At 41.5% G+C, this 22,922-nt stretch overlaps 1 protein-coding gene across 1 annotated transcript in view; it reads left to right on the plus strand.

Annotated features, from left to right (window-relative positions):
• sgca (sarcoglycan, alpha) overlaps positions 1–22,922 on the plus strand; it is a 45,591-nt gene that overhangs the window by 14,370 nt on the left and 8,299 nt on the right. The window contains exons 6-8 of the mRNA XM_072248635.1: positions 8,849–9,011; positions 10,540–10,751; positions 13,633–13,659. Coding sequence (XP_072104736.1) covers positions 8,849–9,011; positions 10,540–10,751; positions 13,633–13,659 — 402 coding nt within the window. The remainder of the gene's footprint in view (positions 1–8,848; positions 9,012–10,539; positions 10,752–13,632; positions 13,660–22,922) is intronic.

Consider the following 22,922-nt stretch of genomic DNA (forward strand, 5'->3'; position numbering starts at 1 on the left):
TTGTGTCTGTATCAATGATGAAATAAAGTGTATTATTAGTTTACTACTTTCAAATATCTTTAATGCGTCAAAACTTTGAAGAGTCAAATTCCTCAAGGGTTCTGTTGTACTTCCCAATGGAATTGCTACACAATCCCTGGAAAACAATGTGAATTAACTGCCATAACAGCTGAGATTAAGATTAGCTCTATTTGTTACATGTACATGGAAACATACAGTGAAATGTGGCATTTGTGTTGAATCAAATCAAATCAGCGAGGATTGTGCTGGACAACCTTCAAGTGTCATCACTCTCCTGACACTAACATGACATGCCCACAGTTCACTAACCCCATCTATATGACTTTGGAATGTGAGAGGAAACCAGAGGGCCCAGAGGAAACCCATGTAGTCCTGGGAAGAATGTACAAACTCCTTGCAGTGTTGACTGTTAGTTGTGTTTGGCAACTGAATAGGAGTACCTCTGAGGAAATCTACCCAGTGCAAAAAGAAGCAACACACTTTGCAAAGGATTACTCAGCATTCTGTTCCATTACTCAACCAGTTACAGGTACAGTGTGATCCACACAGTTGTTTTTTTTTCATTTTTTCATTGCTCTGCCTTCGTCGGGGGAGGGGAAACTGTTTCAAGCACTATGCTCTGGCAAAACCAAATTCAGTATTATAATAATTTTGATAACTGGGAAGAATTTACTAAAAGAACTGAAAAATTGTAACTATTTTAATGCATGTAATCAGATGAATAAAGGGAAAGATCATGAAAATCAAAACAACTGCAGATGCTAAAAATCTGAAATAAGAGCCAAAAATGCTGGAAAAATTCCAAAGATCAGACAACATCTGTGAAAAGAGAAACATAATGATTGTTTTAGATTGAAGGGCTTTCTTTATTTAAAAAAATATATATTTCCCTAATGGATGAATTGAAAGCTTGTCAATAAATCCAGTGGAAAATTAGGAGAAAGATAGTTGTGAAGAAAGTGCTTGGATGGTAAGAGCATTTAAAGAGAGTCGTAAATGTATATGAGGGAGAAAGGAATGGAAAGCTCGATTGATGGAGTTGGACGAAACAAGGGAAGATGAGGTTTAAGGGTTGTATAAATATCCAGAGTGGTTCATAGGCTATTTCTGTGTAATTACTATGTATTTCTATGTAATGCACAAATGCATTAAAGGACACCTGCTAGGGATGTGTTCATTAGCCCAACACTGCAAATTTATTTTCAACCCATTTTCTCAGGTGTACCTTTTAAATCTACTTCTTATCTTTTTTTTCCTCCAGTCCTGCCAAAGGGTCTCAGCCCGAAACATTGACTGTACTTTTTTCCATAGATGCTGCCTGACCTGCTGAGTTCCTCCATCATTTTGACTGTGCTTCTCAGGTATAATCCTTATACCAACATACATTTATGTTTTACTGACAAACTAGCAGATGACTTCATTGTGGGTTTTACCCAGATTATGGAAAAACAGTGAAGTGCAATGGTCCCTGTAGCCAATTAATATACAGTTTCAAATGTTAATTCTCAGTAATGAAGTTTGTTCCTTGTTCAGCCAAACATCTATCTGGAGAGAGAGAAAAAAGATCTCACTTAGTGCATGGAATTTTGTTAAAGGATTACTTTAAACAGTGGAATGTATGATGTTATCTAGACTACTGGCATCCATTAGCTTCATTCAGTATTGGTTGAGATCTTGGACACAAGGTGCTTTAAAAGAGTTGCCAACATTAAATTTAATCTGCAGATATGAGAAATAGAAGATAAAATGGTAGAAATACTCAGCAGAACAAACAGCAACTGTTGGGGTAAAAAGAGATTTTAGTTCAGCCTGCATGACATGCATTCATGGCATCTTACTTACTGTCATGGATTTGCTTTAAGGTTGAAGGTCCCACACTCAAATGCCCTTCCTGTCTCATGTAAGTATGGAGTCAAGGTCAGTTGTCTTCATTATAGTTCACATGAAAGGAATATTTTGAGGTAACATTGTTCTGTCATATTTTATCTTCTTGTCTGATCCTGAAAGCCAAATTTACCCTGTAACTCTTCCCAGGAATGTTTATCTTTAGATCATTATCAAATAATTTCTAGCTAATTTCTAAGGTAAGGACATGTTCGACACGGCTTTGTGGGCCGAAGGGCCTGAATTGTGCTGTATGTTTTCTATGTTTCCCTTGGTTCTAAATACCATGTCCAAGTCGGCATTACTTCTTCTGGCTTCCTTTGTGTTTTGCGGGATGACCTCTACCAATGCCAACTCTGAATTATTTTGTTTTTTTTATTGAAATTCACAATGCAGAATTAAATACTGAAAATTTACAAAGGTAATTCATTGACACAAACTCAGGTATGGATACTATTGCTAACTGAAATTCTCCCAACCTTCAGGGAGGCCATGTAATTTGCATGAATTTCCTTGAGACAGGGAGAATATTGCAAGTTTTCCTTAATGATATCACTTTCAACACCAGTAGGTGGCACACATATAAAAGAAAATGTATTCTACATATTAATTTGTCAAATTTCATTTCTTTGAATAACCAGCTCACCGACGTTGCAAACTGAAAAGAATATTCAAAACCCACATTTCCCATCTGAGCTCACAAATAATTAATAATAATTGCCCAGTCAATTTTTAAATCTTTCAAAATCTCTGCCAGCCCAAACAAGTATAAAGATCCTGCCCAGAATTACAGTAATTCCAGGGCCTAAAAATGGAGCAATTGAACAAACTGATTAAAATGGAGTTTGTTTTGTTTTGGCTGAAGGGATTAGTTTAATTTTGTCATTATCTTTATTGGTTTGGCACAACAGTGTGGGCCAAAGGGCTTGTTTTGTGCTATACTGTTCTATATTCTATGAACTAAATTCAAACAATTACTTTTAGATCCATGCCAAAACAAAACAAACTCCACTTTAATCAGTTTGTTCAATTGCTCCATTTGCTTGTTTCTGGATGACCATGAGTGGCACAGTGAGATAGCTACTAGACCTGCCTCCTCACTGCTGCAGCAATGTAGGTTCAATCCTGATGTCCATTGCTGTGTGTTGAGTTTGTATATTCTGCCTGTTTCGGAGTGGGTTTCCCCAAGATCTCCAATTTCCTCCCACATCTCAAAGGCATGTGAGTTGATAAGTTAATTGCCCTCTATAAATTGCCCCTGGTGTGCAGGTAAATGGAACAACCTGGCGGTTTTGTTGGGAGTGTTAACAAAATAAAATGGGACCTAAAGAGAATTGTTGCTTGATGGATATGCTTCTATTCCAGGAACGGACGATCTACTGGGAGGAACTCAACAAGTTGAGCAGCATCTGTGAGGGCAGGGGGAGGGGCTGGTGAAGGAATTATCAATGTTTCAGTTTGAAACCCTGCAGTAGGACTGAGTGGAGAGACAAGATTTCAGTATTATCACAGTTAACTTGGATAACTAGCCCAGCATCTCAATGATTGGTCCATAGATATGAGTTAAAGTTCCCATCACAGCAGCTTGGGAACTAAGACTGAGGTAATTAACTAAAAAGTCCATAGTAGGATAGGACGAGTAATGATGGGCAGGGAACACCGATTAGAATATTGAGATCACAGAGTCAACAAGCACAGAAGCAGGTCCTTTGTCCCACTGAGACTACATGGAAATTCAAGCATTTACCCACACTAATCCCAGGGGTAGAATAGTGCTTTTCTCACCCAGTTATGTCTCTGTCTGACTCCAGACCCACCAATGTGTTGACTATTGTTTCAAGTGGTTTAACAAACCACTGTGGCATAAGGAACTATGAAAAGATAACAAATTATCTCTGCTATCATCATCTACAACTCCTGAACAAATAAATAGATCATACTGTGTACATACACCTACTGATGCTTCTGGACACATCTTCAGTGATGTTCCTGGAATCATCGGGTGTTTTAGAAACATAGAAACATAGAAAATAGGTGCAGGAGTAGGCCATTCGGCCCTTCGAGCCTGCACCGCCATTTATCATGATCATGGCTGATCATCCAACTTAGAACCCCGCCCCAGCCTTCCCTCCATACCCCCTGACCCCCGTAGCCACAAGGGCCATATCTAACTCCCTCTTAAATATAGCCAATGAACTGGCCTCAACTGTTTCCTGTGGCAGAGAATTCCACAGATTCACCACTCTCTGTGTGAAGAAGTTTTTCCTAATCTCAGTCCTAAAAGGCTTCCCCTCTATCCTCAAACTGTGACCCCTCGTTCTGGACTTCCCCAACATCGGGAACAATCTTCCTGCATCTAGCCTGTCCAATACCTTTAGGATCTTATACGTTTCAATCAGATCCCCCCTCAATCTTCTAAATTCCAACGAGTACAAGCCCAGTTCATCTAGTCTTTCTTCATATGAAAGTCCTGCCATCCCAGGAATCAATCTGGTGAACCTTCTTTGTACTCCCTCTATGGCAAGGATGTCTTTCCTCAGATTAGGGGAACAAAACTGCACACAATACTCCAGGTGTGGTCTCACCAAGGCCTTGTACAACTGCAATAGTACCTCCCTGCTCCTGTACTCAAATCCTCTCGCTATAAATGCCAGCATACCATTCGCCTTTTTCACCGCCTGCTGTACCTGCATGCCCACTTTCAATGACCGGTGTATAATGACACCCAGGTCTCGTTGCACCTCCCCTTTTCCTAATCGGCCACCATTCAGATAATAATCTGTTTTCCTATTTTTGCCACCAAAGTGGATAACTTCACATTTATCCACATTAAATTGCATCTGCCATGAATTTGCCCACTCACCCAACCTATCCAAGTCACCCTGCATCCTCTTAGCATCCTCCTCACAGCTAACACTGCCCCCCAGCTTCGTGTCATCCGCAAACTTGGAGATGCTGCATTTAATTCCCTCATCCAAGTCATTAATATATATTGTAAACAACTGGGGTCCCAGCACTGAGCCTTGCGGTACCCCACTAGTCACCGCCTGCCATTCTGAAAAGGTCCCGTTTATTCCCACTCTTTGTTTCCTGTCTGCTAACCAACTCTCCACCCACACCAATACCTTACCCCCAATACCGTGTGCTTTAAGTTTGCACACTAATCTCCTGTGTGGGACCTTGTCAAAAGCCTTTTGAAAATCCAAATATACCACATCCACTGGTTCTCCCCTATCCACTCTACTAGTTACATCCTCAAAAAATTCTATGAGATTCGTCAGACATGATTTTCCTTTCACAAATCCATGCTGACTTTGTCCGATCATTTCACCGCTTTCCAAATGTGCTGTTATCACACCCTTGATAACTGACTCCAGCAGTTTCCCCACCACCGACGTTAGGCTAACCGGTCTATAATTCCCCGGTTTCTCTCTCCCTCCTTTTTTAAAAAGTGGAGTTACATTAGCCACCCTCCAATCCTCAGGAACTAGTCCAGAAACTAACGAGTTTTGAAAAATTATCACTAATGCATCCACTATTTCTTGGGCTACTTCCTTAAGCACTCTGGGATGCAGACCATCTGACCCTGGGGATTTATCTGCCTTCAATCCCTTCAATTTACCTAACACCACTTCCCTACTAACATTTATTTCACTCAGTTCCTCCATCTCACTGGACTCTCTGTCCCCTACTATTTCTGGAAGATTATTCATGTCCTCCTTAGTGAAGACAGAACCAAAGTAATTATTCAATTGGTCTGCCATGTCCTTGCTCCCCATAATCAATTCACCTGTTTCTGTCTGCAGGGGACCTACATTTGTCTTTACCAGTCTTTTCCTTTTTACATATCTATAAAAGCTTTTACAGTCCGTTTTTATGTTCCCTGCCAGTTTTCTCTCATAATCTTTTTTCCCCTTCCTAATTAAGCCCTTTGTCCTCCTCTGCTGAACTCTGAATTTCTCCCAGTCCTCAGGTGAGCCACTTTCTCTGGCTAATTTGTATGCTTCTTCTTTGGAATTGATACTATCCCTAATTTCTCGTCAGCCACGGGTGCACTACCTTCCTTGATTTATTCTTTTGCCAAACTGGGATGAACAATTGTTGTAGTTCATCCATGCAACCTTTAAATGCTTGCCATTGCATATCCACCGTCAATCCTTTTGGGTCTTTCAACATCAGACAACCTCCTCCAGGTGACCCAGCCGGGGCTGATCAGACCCCAGCTTGTGTCCAGATGGCTAGCTACTTATGACTCCATGGCTCCCCTCTTTTGAGCCACAGCCATCTTGAGGCCCTCTCTGCCGCATCGGTGGTACTGCGGATGGCTCTCCTCTTCCTCTCTCCTTCGATGCCCAAAATACTGAAGGCCCTAACTAAAGAATGGGCTATGAATCCCCTACAACCAACCTCCACTGGGAGACACCTCGCTCTCCATCCAGCCTGCTGACAGTTGCTGACCACTCCTGCGTACTTGGAGAGCTTCCTTTCAAAGGCCTCTTCCAAGCGATCTTCCCGTGGGACTGTCAGCTCCAGCAGCACCACTTGCTTAGTAGACTCAGACACAAGGACAATGTCTGGTCACAGGATGGTAGCTGCGATAAGGTTGGGGAACTTCAGCTGCCGTTCGAGGTCCACCAACAGCTGCCAGTTCCTTGCAGAGGTCAAAATGCCAGCAGATGTTCTTTTGGCAGGTATTGGCTGCTCCCCAGCTCTGACAAAGGCAATGGTCTGCATGGAGGTTCGGGACCGCTTTGCCCACTCAACTCCTGCGCTGACGGCTTCGGCAATGGTCTTCAGGACCTGATCATGCCTCCACCTGTACTGTCCCTCACCAAGTGCCCTTGCACAGCCGCTGAGGATGTGCTCCAGGGTTCCTCGCTTGGAGCACAGTGGGCACGCAGATGACTCTGCCTTGCCCCATGTGTGCAGGTTTGATGGGCTTGGAAGCACATCGTACGCTGCCTGGATGAGAAATTGGATGCGGTGTGGTTCGGCTTTCCAAAGATCAGCCCAGGTCACTTTCCTCTCAACCGCATTCTCCCATCTTGTCCAAGCTCCCTGTTGCTTCATTCCCACCGCCTTGCAGGCTCTCATCTCCTCCACTATTGCTCTCACCTCCTCCTGAACTAAACGATGCCTTTCCTTCCCTCTGGTGTCCATTTGGGGAGTTGGAAAGGATCCTAGCCCAGCTCGGCCTCGTGTGACCACTCCCACCAGCCTCCTGTGACGCAGCCTTGCCTCTGCCTCCTGAACAGCTTCCTCTGCCCTCCACTTCCTGCTAGTCCTCACTTGGATCCCTGCTCTAGCCACCTTCGGGTCACTTGAGTCCCTATACTGTAGCATTTCTCTGGCTCTTGTTACCTTGAATTCTTCCTCCAAGGAGTTGAACGGCAGTTGTAGTTTGTTGTGGTGTCCATAGAGTGCGATGCTGCTCAGACTCTTTGACAGCCCCAGCCATCTCCTGAGGTGGTTGCTAACCCTCCTCTCTAAGGTTTCGACTGTCGAGATCGGAACTGCATAGACGAGGAGGGGCCACAGGATTCTGGGAAGAATGCCATGCTGATACACCCAGGCTTTAAACTTCCCAGGTAGGCCAGACTTGTCCACAGATTTCAGCCAGCCATCCAACTTGGTGCAAGTTGTCTGAATGGATGTTGTGTCCCTTAAAGAGCTGTCAAAAACTTTGCCCAAGCTCTTGACTGGCTTTTCTGTGATGGTTGGGATGGCTGTGCCTGCGATGCTGAACCGGAACTTGTTCTCCACCTTCCCTTTCCTCAGCACCATCGATCTTGATTTGGCTGGTTTGAGACGCATCCGGGCCCACTCCACCACCTTTTCGAGCCCTTGCAGAATCCCCCGGCAGCTTGGGACTGATTCTGTGGTGACTGTGAGGTCATCCATGAATGCCCTGATAGGTGGTTGCCATTGAGCGGAATTCATTCTGGGCCCTCTGCACTCTGGTTAAAACATCAATAGTTACTTATTTTTGTGCAGTTCAATATTCCTGGATGTCTGATATTTTGTTTCACCCTAAAATGACAGCAACAACATCTAGTTGCCTTGGAAAACTGCCTAAAGCATAATTGTTTACACATAATATAAAAATCCCAAGGTTCTTACTAAATGCCCTCAAATTTTGCTTGTGCTTTGGAGATCATAAATGTGGTTTCATTTTCACCTGCTTTGTACTTCTAAGGGAAACATATATCATTGAAAAATATACGTATCTTGATTTCCACAATTTACCCAGCAAACAGGGAGGTTACAATCATAATGGGATTTCTGAGAGGGTGTAATATCATATTTTCTGGGAATGTCCTGTTATCAAAGACTATTGAGTGGGATACACAATGCCCTACAAGAAGTCTTTAAATGTGAAATACCCTTAGAAAGTAAGACCATATATTTTGGGTATGTACCTCAAGAATGGTTGAAAAGAGATAAATATTTAATAAATATACTACTGGTGGCTGGTAAAAAGACTCTTACCAGGAAATGGTTATCACAGGAGAGCCCAACTTTAAATGCATGGATGGAAATTACAATGGACATTTACAAAATGGAGAAGATAACAACAGCTGTTAATCATAAGTTGGAGCAATTTGATTCATACTGGGAAAAATGGTTTAACTACATAGCACCTCATAGGCATGATTTTATTCTCACAAATCAATGAACATGTTGTAAAAAATAAAGATCACTCCCTACTTGTACATGATTTTCTCCTTTTGCTTGTTCTTTCTTTCCTCTCTTTTCTCTAAGTGTATACCTCGGATAAATATTATGTGGAGATTTGTGGCATACAGTATATGACTATATGATATAAATATACAATATCTGAAATACATCTTATGGAAATGTTTCTTTGATGATGAACTTCAATAAAAAATAAATTACAAATAAAGAAGAAAAATATATGTATCACGATATGCTTGTTTTACAGTGTGTATATAAAAGTTGGTTCCAATATTCCCTTCCCTTCTTGCCTGGAGGAAGAAGTACTTCATGGCGAGCAATGCAATGAACAAGATGAACAAGTGGGACCCATCAACTGTGAAGACGCATTTAGTCCTCAGTTTATTATTGATTGGTGCAATATTTTATTGGTAGGTTTTATTATTGTAGAGCAATATTTTGTAAAAATTAGTAATAAAAATACAAAAGCACACAAATACTTACTTTGTATGGCAAATCGTAGCTCTCATTTGAATTCTGAACAATTCTGAGAAAAAAAGCTTACCAAGTTTAGTTGTATGAAAGTTTGAGCAGAAAAATGTGAGGGAAAGCTGTCTTCTATACCTAGTTGACAAAATTTTGCAATGAGCATTGAAGAAATAGCACCATAATCATTGAAAAAATGGTTTGATATTTGGTGACACGGCATGTTGTTCTCAGCTGATTATCACAACAGCTGGGAAGCCTCTGCATGCCATCAGGGTTCTGCACAAGCATGTGTAGTGTATAAACATCATAAAACTACAGATATGGAAAATCTGAAATTAAAACAGAATATGTTGGAAGCAGACACTAGGCCAGTCAGCATTTGTGGAAAGGGAAAGAGAAACATTTCAAATTGATGACCCTTTGCCATAACTGGGAAAGAGAGAGTGTAAGTTAGCTTTAAGTTGAAGAGGTTGTGGTGGGAGGATGAATCAGGCAAAGGGAATATCGCTGAGAGGGTAAGGCCAGGGCTGTCATGGGGACAGTTCTTGATGAAGTAACCAGTTGATTGACGAGCTGTTTCTTCTGGGTGCTTAATGTTCTTCCCATATCACTAGCAGGCTAATTGACTGTTATGACTTCTGCTCAGTGAAGAAGAATTAAAGAAGAGTTGATGGGAATGTGTGAGAAAAAATGAGTTGCAGGGAAATAAGGATTGGGGGAACAGGACTAATGGGATTGCCGGCTGGGAGCAATTCAGAAGTGATAATAATGCAGAGTTCAATTCCATTCACAACCCTTCTGAAATTGATGATCTCCAAGCCTCCACAGAACAAGTAACACTTGACCACAAAAGCCCCTTGGACGAAAGAAGTTGTAACGGCTCAAGTGACCAACAAGAGGAAGTCTAATCAAATCAGTTACTTATGACAATCAAATGCATTAGCATTTCCACTGAGGAATATCCCTTTTTGATTGGAACCTCAGCCACCACTCTGGATATTTATTCTTAATTTTGTTGCAGTGTCTGTCTTGTGCACCAAGAAGGAAGGGCAGCAGGTTATGAGATTGCCAATCCTCACATATTCCTCCAAGTCACACAACTTCCTTATTTGGAAATATGTCACTGGTCTTCCATCATTCTTGGGTCTCAATCTTGGAACTGCCTCCCAAACAGCTCTGTGGGAGTACCTTCACACTAAGGACTCCAGTAGTTCAAGAAGCTGATGCGCCTCTGCCTACCCAGGGGCAATTAGGGAAGGTCAATAAATGCTGGCTTTGTGAGCAATGGGCATGTGACACAAAGTGAATATTCTCTTTGAAAGACTTCACAGTCAAATTAGGTACAGAGACTGAAATAAAGAGCTAGAGAAAAGAATGGATTATGAATAAGTGATAGGTTAAGAATATATTTATACATATTTATTCATATGCAGATATATCAAATAATCCACCTTATATTTTTCTTTACAGATTGATAAATCCAAACCAGATTTACCTGAAGCTGATGTGGTTCCTGGGGATGGTATCCTTACTGATAGTGGAGAATACAGTCCACCTTCAGATTTCCTCGAAACTAGGGACTACTATTTGGACTATGTGGTCACAATTACAGTTCCTTTAGTAATTGCACTGATTCTGTGTCTCATCCTTGCTTACATAATGTGTTGCCGGCGAGAGGGAGTGTAAGTTCTGTTTTAAGGGCTCAGAAATGTATTTTGTTGCATTCTGCTAATATTCAACAAATTGAAAATGTGGCAAGGACCATGTCCACTTTGCTTTGCATCATTCTGGAAAACAGATTGATCATTTCTTGAAAAAATTGAACCAGTTGTGCAAATTCACTGTTAGGTTCATTCACCATGGACTGGTGCCAAGAAATTAGTCCATGTATTCCTCTTGTTAGTCATTCCCAGTGGTGATATGTTTGCTTTTAAGTGGAACTGGAATGGGATCACATTCAAGTAAGTTCACATAAGTTAAGTACTGCACTCAACATCTATTCTTCATCAAAATCCCACCCCCAGACCAAATATGACGGACAACTCCCTCCTATTCATTAACCGCCACAGGGCCTGACCACCTCGCCCAACACCTCAAACATTGAGCAACCTAATTTTGATCTCTGATCCCTTGATCTGCACCTTTACACATGCCTCATCGCTGACCCTTCCCCTACTTCAATCTTCTGAGTACTTGTGAACACCTTGATCCAAACTTTAATTATTTAAAGCCTTGATTCCTTGATCACCCAAACCCTGATCCTCAGTGGAGGTTCACAATCTCCACAAGCCCCAATTATCTGCTTGCCAACCACTATCATCACCACTGATCTTCTAAGCGACAGCAACCCGCCATTCAAAATGATGGTTGCCAACTCCTCTTGCCCTTTAACCTCCAGGCTAATCCTGTTGCCACTGTGAATATGGAGAAGAAATTGCCCAGAATTGCTTCAATACTCACCAAATATATCTGTGCCACCATGTAACAAATTCTAGGTCATGGCCTCAGATGACAAGTCATAATTCAAATGTTATTTTTAATCTTTTAAATAGTCTAAGACAGTGGTCCCCAACCTCAGGGCCGCGGACCGATACCGGGCCGCGAAGCATACAGGGGTGCAGCGGTAGCTGGAGCACACCCAGCACATCTTTAAGAAAAAAACCAAAATAAACAAGCTAATTAATTAGATGCTGCCCAGAAGCCAGTCTTCATTAGAGGAACTGAGGTGGAGAGGGTCAATGACTTTAAATTCTTCGGCATTAAGGATCGATGTTTCTCTCTCTGAAAAGTGTCAGAGGATCTATCCTGGGACCAGCACGTAACTGTCATTACAAAGAAAGCACGGCAGCGCCTACACTTTATTAGAAGTTTTTGTAGATTCAACATGTCACCTTGATCCTGACAGCCCTGTCTTTTCAGCCTGTCTGGGCTGGCGTTTAAACTGACCAAACAATGGAACAGCTAAAGGCTCCAGCGCCCTGGAAAGAGGAGTGAACATCACGTAGAGCAAGTGAAATCGGCAATCGCCTCTCATCTGGGACGACATTTATGTGCCGGGCGGCACCTAATTAATTAGCTTGTTTATTTCGGCTTTTCTCTTAAAGATGTGCTGGGTGTGCTCTGGCTACCACTGCACCCCAGTATGCTTCGCGGCCCAGTATTGGTCCGCGGCCCGGAGGTTGGGGACCACTGGTCTAAGAGTGTCGGTCAATAAAGAAACCATGTGCATCTTTCATGTCCTTTGAACACTACAAAGCACTTCATAGCCAATGAAATACTTTCCGTGGCCTTTCACTATAGTAACGTAACAACAGCCAGTTTACACACTATGTGGTTGACAAATGCAATTGAGATAAATTACCACATAGTAAGGAAGATTTTCAACTACTTTTTGATATGGAACTGCCATGACAATTTAGTTTTCCATTATGAAGATTTTCCAACCTTCATTTCCTGAGGTGCCCAAAAGCAGCAACTGAGTTGCAATACGTGTTTTGTGCCAGAAAGTATAGTTTAAAATCCAGTGCCAGTTTTGGTGATGTTAAAAACTTAGTTCAATAATTTGCTCCCTTGCATATTTTCCTCTCTAGATTGAGTTAAAATAAGGCATATTTTGAGTGAAAACAGGATTTATAAATTTGCACTCAAGATTGTCCAAGTAAATATTGTGTTCCCTAAACTTTTCCTGTCTCTCGAAACTTTTAGCCCAATGATGCATTCTTTCTTAAAGTCAAATGTTGATAAACCAATGCCCAGAAATACATATGCAAAGATGTGGTATGTGATACACAGACAAAGAAATAGTCCACCATGAAGTTCAGCAGATCAGAGAGAGAGAACTGCACGTAAGTTCTGCTGCTGAAGATTCATATTGGAGACTCTGAAGACCATGAAGGAATTCTCAAGATATACACCAAGAAAAGCTATATGTTTTGTGCAGCCTGCCAAAGTGCTTGCATGTAATGTCTGGAAAACATAGGAAAATCTACTTCCAGCCTTCCTCATGACTTTGTATGAGGCATTACTTTTTCAACATGAACATTGTGAATATAAGCACTTCTTCAGTGCACTGTGACATTCAATGGAATTGATCCAGAGCAAATCTAGGTGCAAAACCAAACAGGTCTTGTTCTTAATCCAATCTCCTTTCCCTCAAAGGCAAAATAACCTTTTCTTAACACAATTTCAAGGTGGATAGCTGAGTAGAGATAAGATCTGGCTCAAATCAAGGACAGAAACAGGAAGTGGTATCAATGAAAGGCAAAAATAAGATGGCACACAAATATTTTAAGGCAATATTGAATGAAAAGGAATTAGTTTGAAGCAGTTAAAATAGAATGATAGAAGTTAAATTGATGGAGTGAATCCTTTCTGATGTTAAATTAAGCACGTCTGACTGGATTTACCAAATTGCATTCTAATTACAATTTAAACTGATTTCAATGTGTTGATTAGTATAAGTTTCTCCTTTGAATTCTTCAATATTGCACTTGATGCTCTCCGTGACTTTCCCCTTCCTTTATTCAAAGTACTTTTGACACTTATTGTTTTGTTTAATTGCAGGGAAAAACGAGATGCAAAGACTTCAGAGTAAGTTGGCATTTTTTCCCCTTTCTGCGTTTTAGTTAAAATAAACCTTATGATAAAAGAAATAGGTATTTTGAATACAGTAGAACAAACTGTGTTCATATGTACAAAACAGTGTGATACTTACGCAATGGAAATTGTCCAATGTTTAAATGTGGAATATTTACAGGAATTCATCAGAAGAGGAATAATTGTAAAAAGGATGCAGTTCACAATTTGCTGTTTTTTTTTAAAGTCACAGATCATTAATAAGCCAATGCCCAGAATTTTGTATGCAAGATCGTGGTCAGTAAAGAGCCATCCAGTGGCAATTTTCAGAGCTGAGAAAGCCAATAGAATTGATGCTAGTTACAAGGCTTCTGGCAGACATGAGGATATTAAAGTTGGTGATGGATTTGAAATCCAATTTACAAGGGTGGAAGATAGCCACTAATGTAATCTTTGCAACAGGAATGTGCCGGGGACTGTTAGCTACAGACAAACTCATTGTTACCTTGATTTTTTCTGCATCTGTTCAATCTAGAATAGTACCTACTTCCCCCCTTATGCCACTCCTACACCACCCCCCCCCGCAGCTTTACAATCTTCTTGTCTCCTTTTCAGTTTTGATGAAGTGTCTCTGACCTAAACATTGACTCTTCCAATAGATGCAGCTGGACCTGTTGAGTTTTTCCAGCATTTTCCGATTTTGTTTCAGATTTCCATTATTCGCTGCTTTTTGGGTATTCAAATAGCAATTAATGCATCGGTTCATGTGCTAAGCAGGTGACAGAAATATTGGTTGCCATGGTGAACAATATTGTCTCTTTTCCCACTGGTCTATTAATAGAACCAAAGAAATGAATATCATATTTCAGTATAGTGCTTCATTTGAGAAAGCCTCCAGGTAATTGACACAGTTTTGAGGTTATTTAGGCAGCGGGCTTACTTCACACCATCACTCCCTCCATACTCACTGTATGACGTGGTGTTCACATTTCATTGGCTGTAAACTTTAGGAGGCATGTGGTGATTGCTAACATTGATAAAGGTACAGGATGCTGTATGTCACTTGTGTGGTTTGATCTACCGTAAGTGCCACACTGTACCTAGTGTAGTAAATGGCTGTTGTGTGTTCTTTATGCTGGATGTTGGAATCCTGGGAGACCCAGAGTCTCCCAGGGAACTACATCTGCATGAAGTGTATCCAGCTGCAGCTCCTTGAAGACCGTGTTAGGGATCTGGAGCAGCAGCTGGATGACCTTCGGCTTGTACAGGAGAGTGAGGAAATAATCAATCAGAGTTACAAGAAGTAGTCAGCTCAATTTTGCAGGAAGCGAGCAGCTGGGTGACTGTCAGGAGAAATGGAAATGTGACTAGGCAGTTAGCACCGAGCACCCGTGTGGCCATTCCCCTCAAAAATAAGTACACTGTTTTGGATACCATTTTGGAAGACCTCCCAGGGGAATGCCACGGAGAGCAGGTTACTGGCACAAAGCATGGGTCCTTGGTGCAGAAGGGAAAGAACAAGAAGAAGGGAGCCGTAGCAATGGGGGCCCAACAGTCAGGGGAACAGACAGGAGATTCTGTGGACATGAACGGGACACTGGGATGGTATGTTGCCTCCCAGGTGCCAGGGTCAGGGACATCTCATACCGTGTCCACAGCATTTTGGAGAGGGAGGGAGAGCAGCCAGATGTCTTTGTACATATTGGTATCAATGACTTAGGAAGGGAAAGCAAAGAGGTCCGGAATAGAGAATTTAGAGAACTAGGTAGAAAGCTGAGAAGCAGGACCTCCAGGGTAGTAATTTCTGGATTGCTACCTGTGCCAACCGCCAGTGAAGGTAGAAACAGGATGGTTTAGCAGATTAATGTGTGTCTGAGAAGCTGGTGCAAGGGGCAGGACTTCAGTTCTAGGATAATTGAGATCTCTTCTGGGGGAGGTATGACCTGTTCAAAAGTGACGGGTTGAACCTGAACCTGAGGAGAACCAATATTCTCACAGGCAGGTTTGTTAGAGCTGCTGGGGAGGGTTAAAACTAACTTGGCAGGGGGGTGGGAACTGGAGTGAAGGGACTCAGGATAGGACGGATGGTAAAAAAGCAAAGATGGCATGCAGTCAGACTGTCAGGAAGGGCAGACAGATGATAGGACATAATTGCAACCAGCAGGGTGAGCATCAGTCCACTAGGGATGCAGAATCAAAAGGAGTAGCAAATACATCATTCAAAGTGTTATATCTCAATGCATGGAGTATAAGAAATAATGTGGATGACCTTGTTGCATTATTACAGATTGTCAGGTATGATGTCGTGACCATCACTGAATCATGGCTGAAGAACGGTTGTAGTTGGGAGCTGAATGTCCAAGGTTACACATTATAACAGAGGGAGGGGAAGGCAGACAGAGGGAGTGGAGTGACTCTGCTGGTAAAAAATGGCACCAAATCAGTAGAAATATGTGACATAAGATTGGAAGATGCTGGATTGAATTAAGAAATTGCAAGGGTAAACAGACCCTGATGGTAGTTATATACAGGCCTCCCAACATTAGCTGAGATTACAATGGGAAATAGAAAAGGCATGTCAAAAGGGCAATGTTATGATACTCATAGGAGATTTCAACAGCCAATTGGGAAAATCACATTGGCCATAGATCTCAAGAGAGTGATATGTTGAATACCTACGAGATGGCTTTTTAGAGCAGCTTGTCATTGAGCCTACTAGGGTATCAACTACACTGGATTGGGTGTTATGTTATGAACCGGAGGAGATCAGGGAGCTTAAGGTAAAAGAACCCTTAGGAGATAGTGATCACAATATGATTGAGTTCAACTTGAAATTTGATAAGGAGAAAGTCAAGTCTGACGTAACAGTATTTCAGTGGAGTAAAGGAAATTACAGTGGTATGAGAGAGGAGTTGGCCAAAGTAAATTGGAAGGAGATGCTGACAAGGATGACAGCAGAGCAACAATGGAGTGAGTTTCTGGGGAAAATGAGAAAGATGCAGGAAAGATGTATTCCAAAAACAAAGAACACCCAAATGGCAAAATAGTACAACCGTGGCTGACAAGGGAACTCAAAGCTAATGTAAAAGCAAAAGGGAGGGCATACAACAAAGCAAAATTTAACGGAAGATAAAGGATTGGGAAGCTTTTAAAAACCTACAGAGAGCAATTAAAAGAATCATTAGGAGGGAAAAGATGAAATATGAAAGCAAGCTAGTAAATAATATCAAAGTGGATAGTAAAGGCTTTTGCAAGTATATAAAAAATAAAAGAGAGATGAAAGTGTATATAGAACTGCTAGAAAATGAGGCCAGAGAAATAATAATGGGGACAAGGAGATGGCAGATAAACTAAATGAGTATTTGGAATCAGTCTTCACTGTGGAAGACACTAGCAGTGTGCCAGATATTGAAGGGTGTGAGGGAAGAGAAGTGAGTGCAGTTGCTATTACAAGGGAGAAGGAGCTCAAAAAGCTGGAAAACCTAAGGGTGCATATGTTACCTGGACCAGATGAGCTGCACCCCAGGGTTCTAAAAGATGTAGTGGTAGTGATTGTGGAGACATTAGAAATGATCTTTCAAAAATCATTGGACTCTGGCATGGTGCCACTGGACTGGAAAATTCCAAATGTCACTCCACTCTTTAAGAAAGGAGGAAGGCAACAGAAAGGAAATTATAGACCAGTTAGCCTGACCTCAATGGTTGGGAAGATGTTGGAGTCAATTGTTAAGGATGAGGTTACGGAGTACTCAGTGACACAGGACAAGATAGGATAAAGTCAGCATGGTTTCCTTTAGGGAAAATCTTGCTGGAAAACCCTGGTGAAATTCTTTGAGCAGATTACAAGTAGGATAGATAAAGGGGATGTTCTGGAAGTTATATATTTGTACTTTCAGAAGGCCTTTGACAAGGTGCCACACATGAGGCTGCTTACCAAGTTAAGAGCCCATGGTATTACAGAGAAGTTATTGGCATGGTTAGAGCATTGGTTGATTGGTAGGAGGCAGCAAGTGGGGAATTAAAAGGATCCTCTTCTTTTTGGCTGCCAGTGACTAGTGGTGTTCCACCGGGGTCGGTGTTGGGACCACTTCTTTTTATGCTGTATATCAATAATTTAGAGGATGGAATACGTGGCTTTATTGCCAAAGATGTAGATGATATGAAGATTGGTGGAGGAGCAGGTAGTGCTGAGGAAACAGGTAGGCTGCAGAAGGACTTAGACAGATTAGGAGAATGGGCAAGAAAGTGACAAATACAACACAATGTTGGAAAATGCATGGTCATGCACTCTTGGAGTAGAAATAACTCTGCAGAATATTTTCTAAATGGGGAGAAAATCCAAAAATCTGAGATACAAAGTGACTTGGGAGTCCTTGTGCAGAACACCCTAAAGGTTAACCTGTAGATTGAGTCGGTGATGAGGAAGGCAAATGCTATTTTAGCATTGATTTCAAGAGGTCTAGAATACAAGAGCAAGTATGTGATGCTGAGGCTCTATGAGACACTGGTGAGGCCTCACCTTGAGTATTGTGAACAGTTTTGGGCTCTTTATCTAAGAAAGTACGTGCTGGCATTGGAGAGGGTTCAGATGAAGTTCACAAGAATGATTCCGGGAATGAACGGGTTATCATATGAGGAATATTTGATGGTTCTGGGTCTGTACCCGCTGGAATTTAGGAGGATGAGGGGGGGAGCTCATTGAAACCTTTCGAGTGTTGACATGCATAGACAGAGTTGATATGGAAAGTATGTTTTCCATGGTGGGGGAGTCTAGGACAGCCTCAGGATAGACAGGCGCAGATTTAAAACAGAGATGTGGAGAAATTTCTTTAGCCAGATGGTGGAGAATTTGTGCAATTTGTTACCATAGGCAGCTGTGGAGGCCAGGTCGTTGGGTGTATTTAAGACAGAGATTGATAGGTTCTTGATTAGACACAACATCAACGGTTACAGGGAGAAGGCTGGGGAGTGGGGGTGAGGAGGAGAAAAAAGGATCAGACATGATTGAATGGTGGAGCAGACTCAAAGGGCCAAATGGTTTATTCCTGCTCCTATGTCTTATGGTCTTAAGTCTTCAGAGTTTCAACTCCTGAATAGTTATTATTATAGAATAGCAGTACATGTTGCAGTGGAGACACAAGAGACTGCAATGCTGGCTGCAAGAGGTATTCTTAAATTTATTTTGCTGTGATTATACCTATGGTTTCAACCCGTCTTACACAATCTACCTTAAACACAGTATAACCACACTGCTATAATCAAAAATCAAAAGCTGAAGATAAAATGTTTAATGTCAGAAAGGGCCAATGCCACCTGGGCTATGACAAAATGAACCACAATTAAACAGTGGAAGTGTCAGGCAGAGGTGATGCAGTTAAGTTTCACTCTATCTTCAGAGAATGTATCAAACAGATGGTCGGAGGTATTCTTCCATTCAGATAGTAGAAGGGGTTGAAATAATAGGGCAGATGGTGGGATGCTGAAAATTAGGATTACATAGAAACTTAATAGCTATTGTTTCCGAATGATCCTGTTTATGTGATGAGTAAGAATGTAGTAGAATGGTATTAACACAAAGCTTTGCAATCTCCCTGGATACAGTTTCCTCTTCTACACTGATACTCTTACAGACAAGAAAATGCAATTCAGCCTTCTCAAAAAGAGAAGGGGGTTCACTTTAGTCTGTGTCTTTTTCTTTGTTTTATCTACAATATTTTAAATCAAATACATTTGAGGTTGTCAGGCATACACACAATATGAAGTGATGGGGTGCCTCAGTAGAAAACTATATAATTCAGCTACATCATGCCACCTGGTGTTTGCTTTCTGATGCATAACTATCAGTGTTCCAAAGGTTTCGATGCAAACTGTGGTTTGAATATAATTTCCAATGTTCACAATCACAATTTGAGCTATAAAATGCAATGTTTTAAATTGAGAGAGATCGAGTATATTACATAATGATGACCAATATTTGGCATTGTGTAAACTTGCTGGTAAATATCTTCACAGAAAATGCTGGTGACTCTCACAGCTACCTGGACTATTCCTCTTCCCACCCTGTCTCTTGCAAAAATGCCATCCCCTTCTCGCAATTTCTCTGTCTCAGTCGCATCTGCTCTCAGGATGAGGCCTTTCATTCCTGGACGGAGGAGATGTCTTCCTTTTACAAAGAAAGGGGCTTCTTTTCCTCCACCATCAACTCTGCTCTCAAACGCATCTCTCCCATTTCACGCACAGCAGCTCTCACTCCATCCTCCCGCCACCCCACTAGGGATAGGGTTCCCCTGGTCCTCACCTACCACCCCACCAGCCTCCGGGTCCAATATATAATTCTCCATAACATCCACCACCTCTAATGGGATCCCACCACCAAGCACATCTTTCCCACACCCCCCCTTCTGCTTTCCACAGGGATCGCTCCCTACGTGACTCCCTTGTCCATTCGTCCATCCCATCCCACCAATCTCCCTCCCAGCACTTATCCTTGTAAGCAGAACAAGTGCTACACATGCCCTTACACTTCCTCCCTCACCACCATTCAGGGCCCCAGACGGTCCTTCCAGGTGAGGCGACACTTCACCTGTGAGTCAGCTGGTGTGATATACTGTGTCCAGTGCTCCTGATGTGGCCTTCTATATATTGCTGAGACCCAACGCAGACTGGGAGACCATTTTACTGAACACCTACGCTCTGTCCGCTAGAGAAAGCAGGACCTCCCAGTGGCCACACATTTTAATTCCACATCCCATTCCCATTCTGATATGTCTATCCACGGTCTCCTCTACTGTAAAGATGAAGCCACACTCAGGTTGGAGGAACAGCACTTTATATTCCGTCTAGGTAGCTTCCAACCTGATGGCACGAACATTGATTTCTCTAACTTCCATTAATGACCCTCCTCCCATTCTTACCCCATCCCTTATTTATTTATTTATTTATTGCTTTTTCCCTTTTTTTCTCTCTCTTTTTTCTCTCTCTGTCCCTCTTACAATTGCTCCTTGCCTGCTCTCCATCTTCCTCTGGCACTCCCCTCCCCCTTTCTTTCTCCCTCGGCCTCCCATTCCATGATCCTCTTCCTTCTCCAGCCTTGTATCCCTTTTGCCAATCAACTTTCCAGCTCTTAGCTTTATCCCTCCCCCTCCTGTCTTCTCCTATCATTTCGGATCTCCCCCTCCCCCTCCCACTTTCAAATCTCTTACTATCTCTTCTTTCAGTTAGTCCTGACGAAGGGTCTCAGCCGACTGTGCTTCTTCCTATGGATGCTGTCTGGCTTGTTGCGTTCCACCAGCATTTTGTGTGTGTTGCTTGAATTTCCAGCATCTGCAGATTTCCTCATGTTTAGTAAATATCTTGACATCTTTCTTAACCTGTGCCTTGATTTATACCCCCCATTCTCAGCTTGTGTACTAAGTAGTAATGATGATGCCATCTTTTGCTCAGGGTAGCTATCCCAGAAGACCATATATCTTGTGAAGTCAATTTTTTTTGAAAATGTAGTCGCTGGTATTTGATATTCCTTGAAGCAACAGCCAATTCGCAACTAATTTTTTAAAAGGTCTCAGACAAATCAACAATTACTATTTTGAGAAATTGATTACAAGAATAAGTATTTCTTAAGATTCCAGTCCTGCTCTTCGTGGAGTCTTCTACATGCAAATCAATAAACAAATAAGTTTTCACTTTAATGTATTATCCAACATTTGAGATCAATGGAGCAATCTCTCAGTCTTTTCTTGGATGTCAACAAAGGTTGTGTGCTTAAATCTTTGGAATGTGATTTAAACCCACAACTTTTAGACTCAAAAGTCAAGAATAATACAAGGCTAAACTGCAGCATTCTTCTTCTCATTTAACCTTATTTTAACTTAACCTCTTACAAATCTTCATTTTTTTGTTTAAGAATAATATCTTACACTCATAATTTTAGTCACAGGAATCACTTTAAATGACCATGGTTTGAAGAATTGTTAAATGCTTCCCCTGGCAAATCTTTCCAATTGTTTTGAATCATTTTATAGTTATGCTGGAAATAAGTTACATCAACATGGAAATGACTCATAAAATTTGATATATAAAATCTCTCAAATTTATAGGTTAATAGTCTCATAATTAATGTGTAGAATTGCACATTTTTGCATTTGATATTTAAATAAGTGTAGAAGGTTGTCATACATTACAACAGGACATTGATAGGATGCAGAGTTGGGCTGAAAAGTGGCAGATGGAGTTCAATCTGGAAAATGTGAAGTGATACACTTTGGAAATTCAAACTTGAATATAGATGACAGGGTTAATGGAGGAACAGAGGGATGTTGTGTCCATGACTATAGCTACCACACATGTTGTTAGGAGGTTAAGAAGGTACTGTATATGGTGTGTTGGCCTTCATTAGTTCTGGACTTGAGTTCAAGAGCCACGAGGTAATATTCAGCTCTGTGAAACTCTGGTTAGACCATACTTGAAGTATTGTGTTCAGTTCTGGTTGCTTCATTATAGGAAGGATGTGGAAGTTTTAGAGAGGGTGCAGAGCAGATTTATCAGGATGCTGTCTGGATTAGAGAACAAATCTTATGAGGATAGGATGAGCAAGCTAGGGCTTTTCACTTTGGAGTGAAGGAGAATGAGAGGTGGCTTCACAGAGGTATACAAGGTAAGAGACATAGAGTGGAGAGCCAGCAACTTTTTCCCAGGATGGAAATAGCCAACACAAGAAAGCATAATTTTAAAGAAATTGGAGGAATGTATGGGGGAAAGGGGTATGTCAGAGGTAGTTTTTTTTTATACACCGAGAATGATGAGCGCATAGAATTCACTGCAGGGGTGGTAGTCAAGGAAGATACATTAGGGACATTTAAGAGACTCTCAGGTAGGCACATGGATGAAAGAAAAATGGAGGGCTATGTGGGAGCAAAGCGTTAGATTGATCTTGGTTAAAAGATCAGCACAACATCATGGGCCGGAGGCCTGTACTGCGTTGTATTGTTCTATGTTCCATGAAAGTGGGTGAATGAGTATAATAACATTATAAATAATTCTCTGATAGATTCTCAAAGATAATTTTACAAGGAAGACAATTTTCAAATTCCTCATTACTTTATAGCAGACTTTGCCAGCTACATAACAATCCAACACCATGTCTTATATATCCAACCACTCCACCACCTATGTCCTCCCCCAAACTACCATATTGACCTGAATTTTTGCTGGAGCTATGTTCAAGTTAAAGTTCAAGGAGAAGTTTTTAGTTTATTGTCCTTCCGCTGTACACATGTATA

The sequence above is a fragment of the Mobula birostris genome, chromosome X (genome assembly GCF_030028105.1).
Source record: "Mobula birostris isolate sMobBir1 chromosome X, sMobBir1.hap1, whole genome shotgun sequence".
Classification (NCBI taxonomy): Eukaryota; Metazoa; Chordata; class Chondrichthyes; order Myliobatiformes; family Myliobatidae; genus Mobula; species Mobula birostris.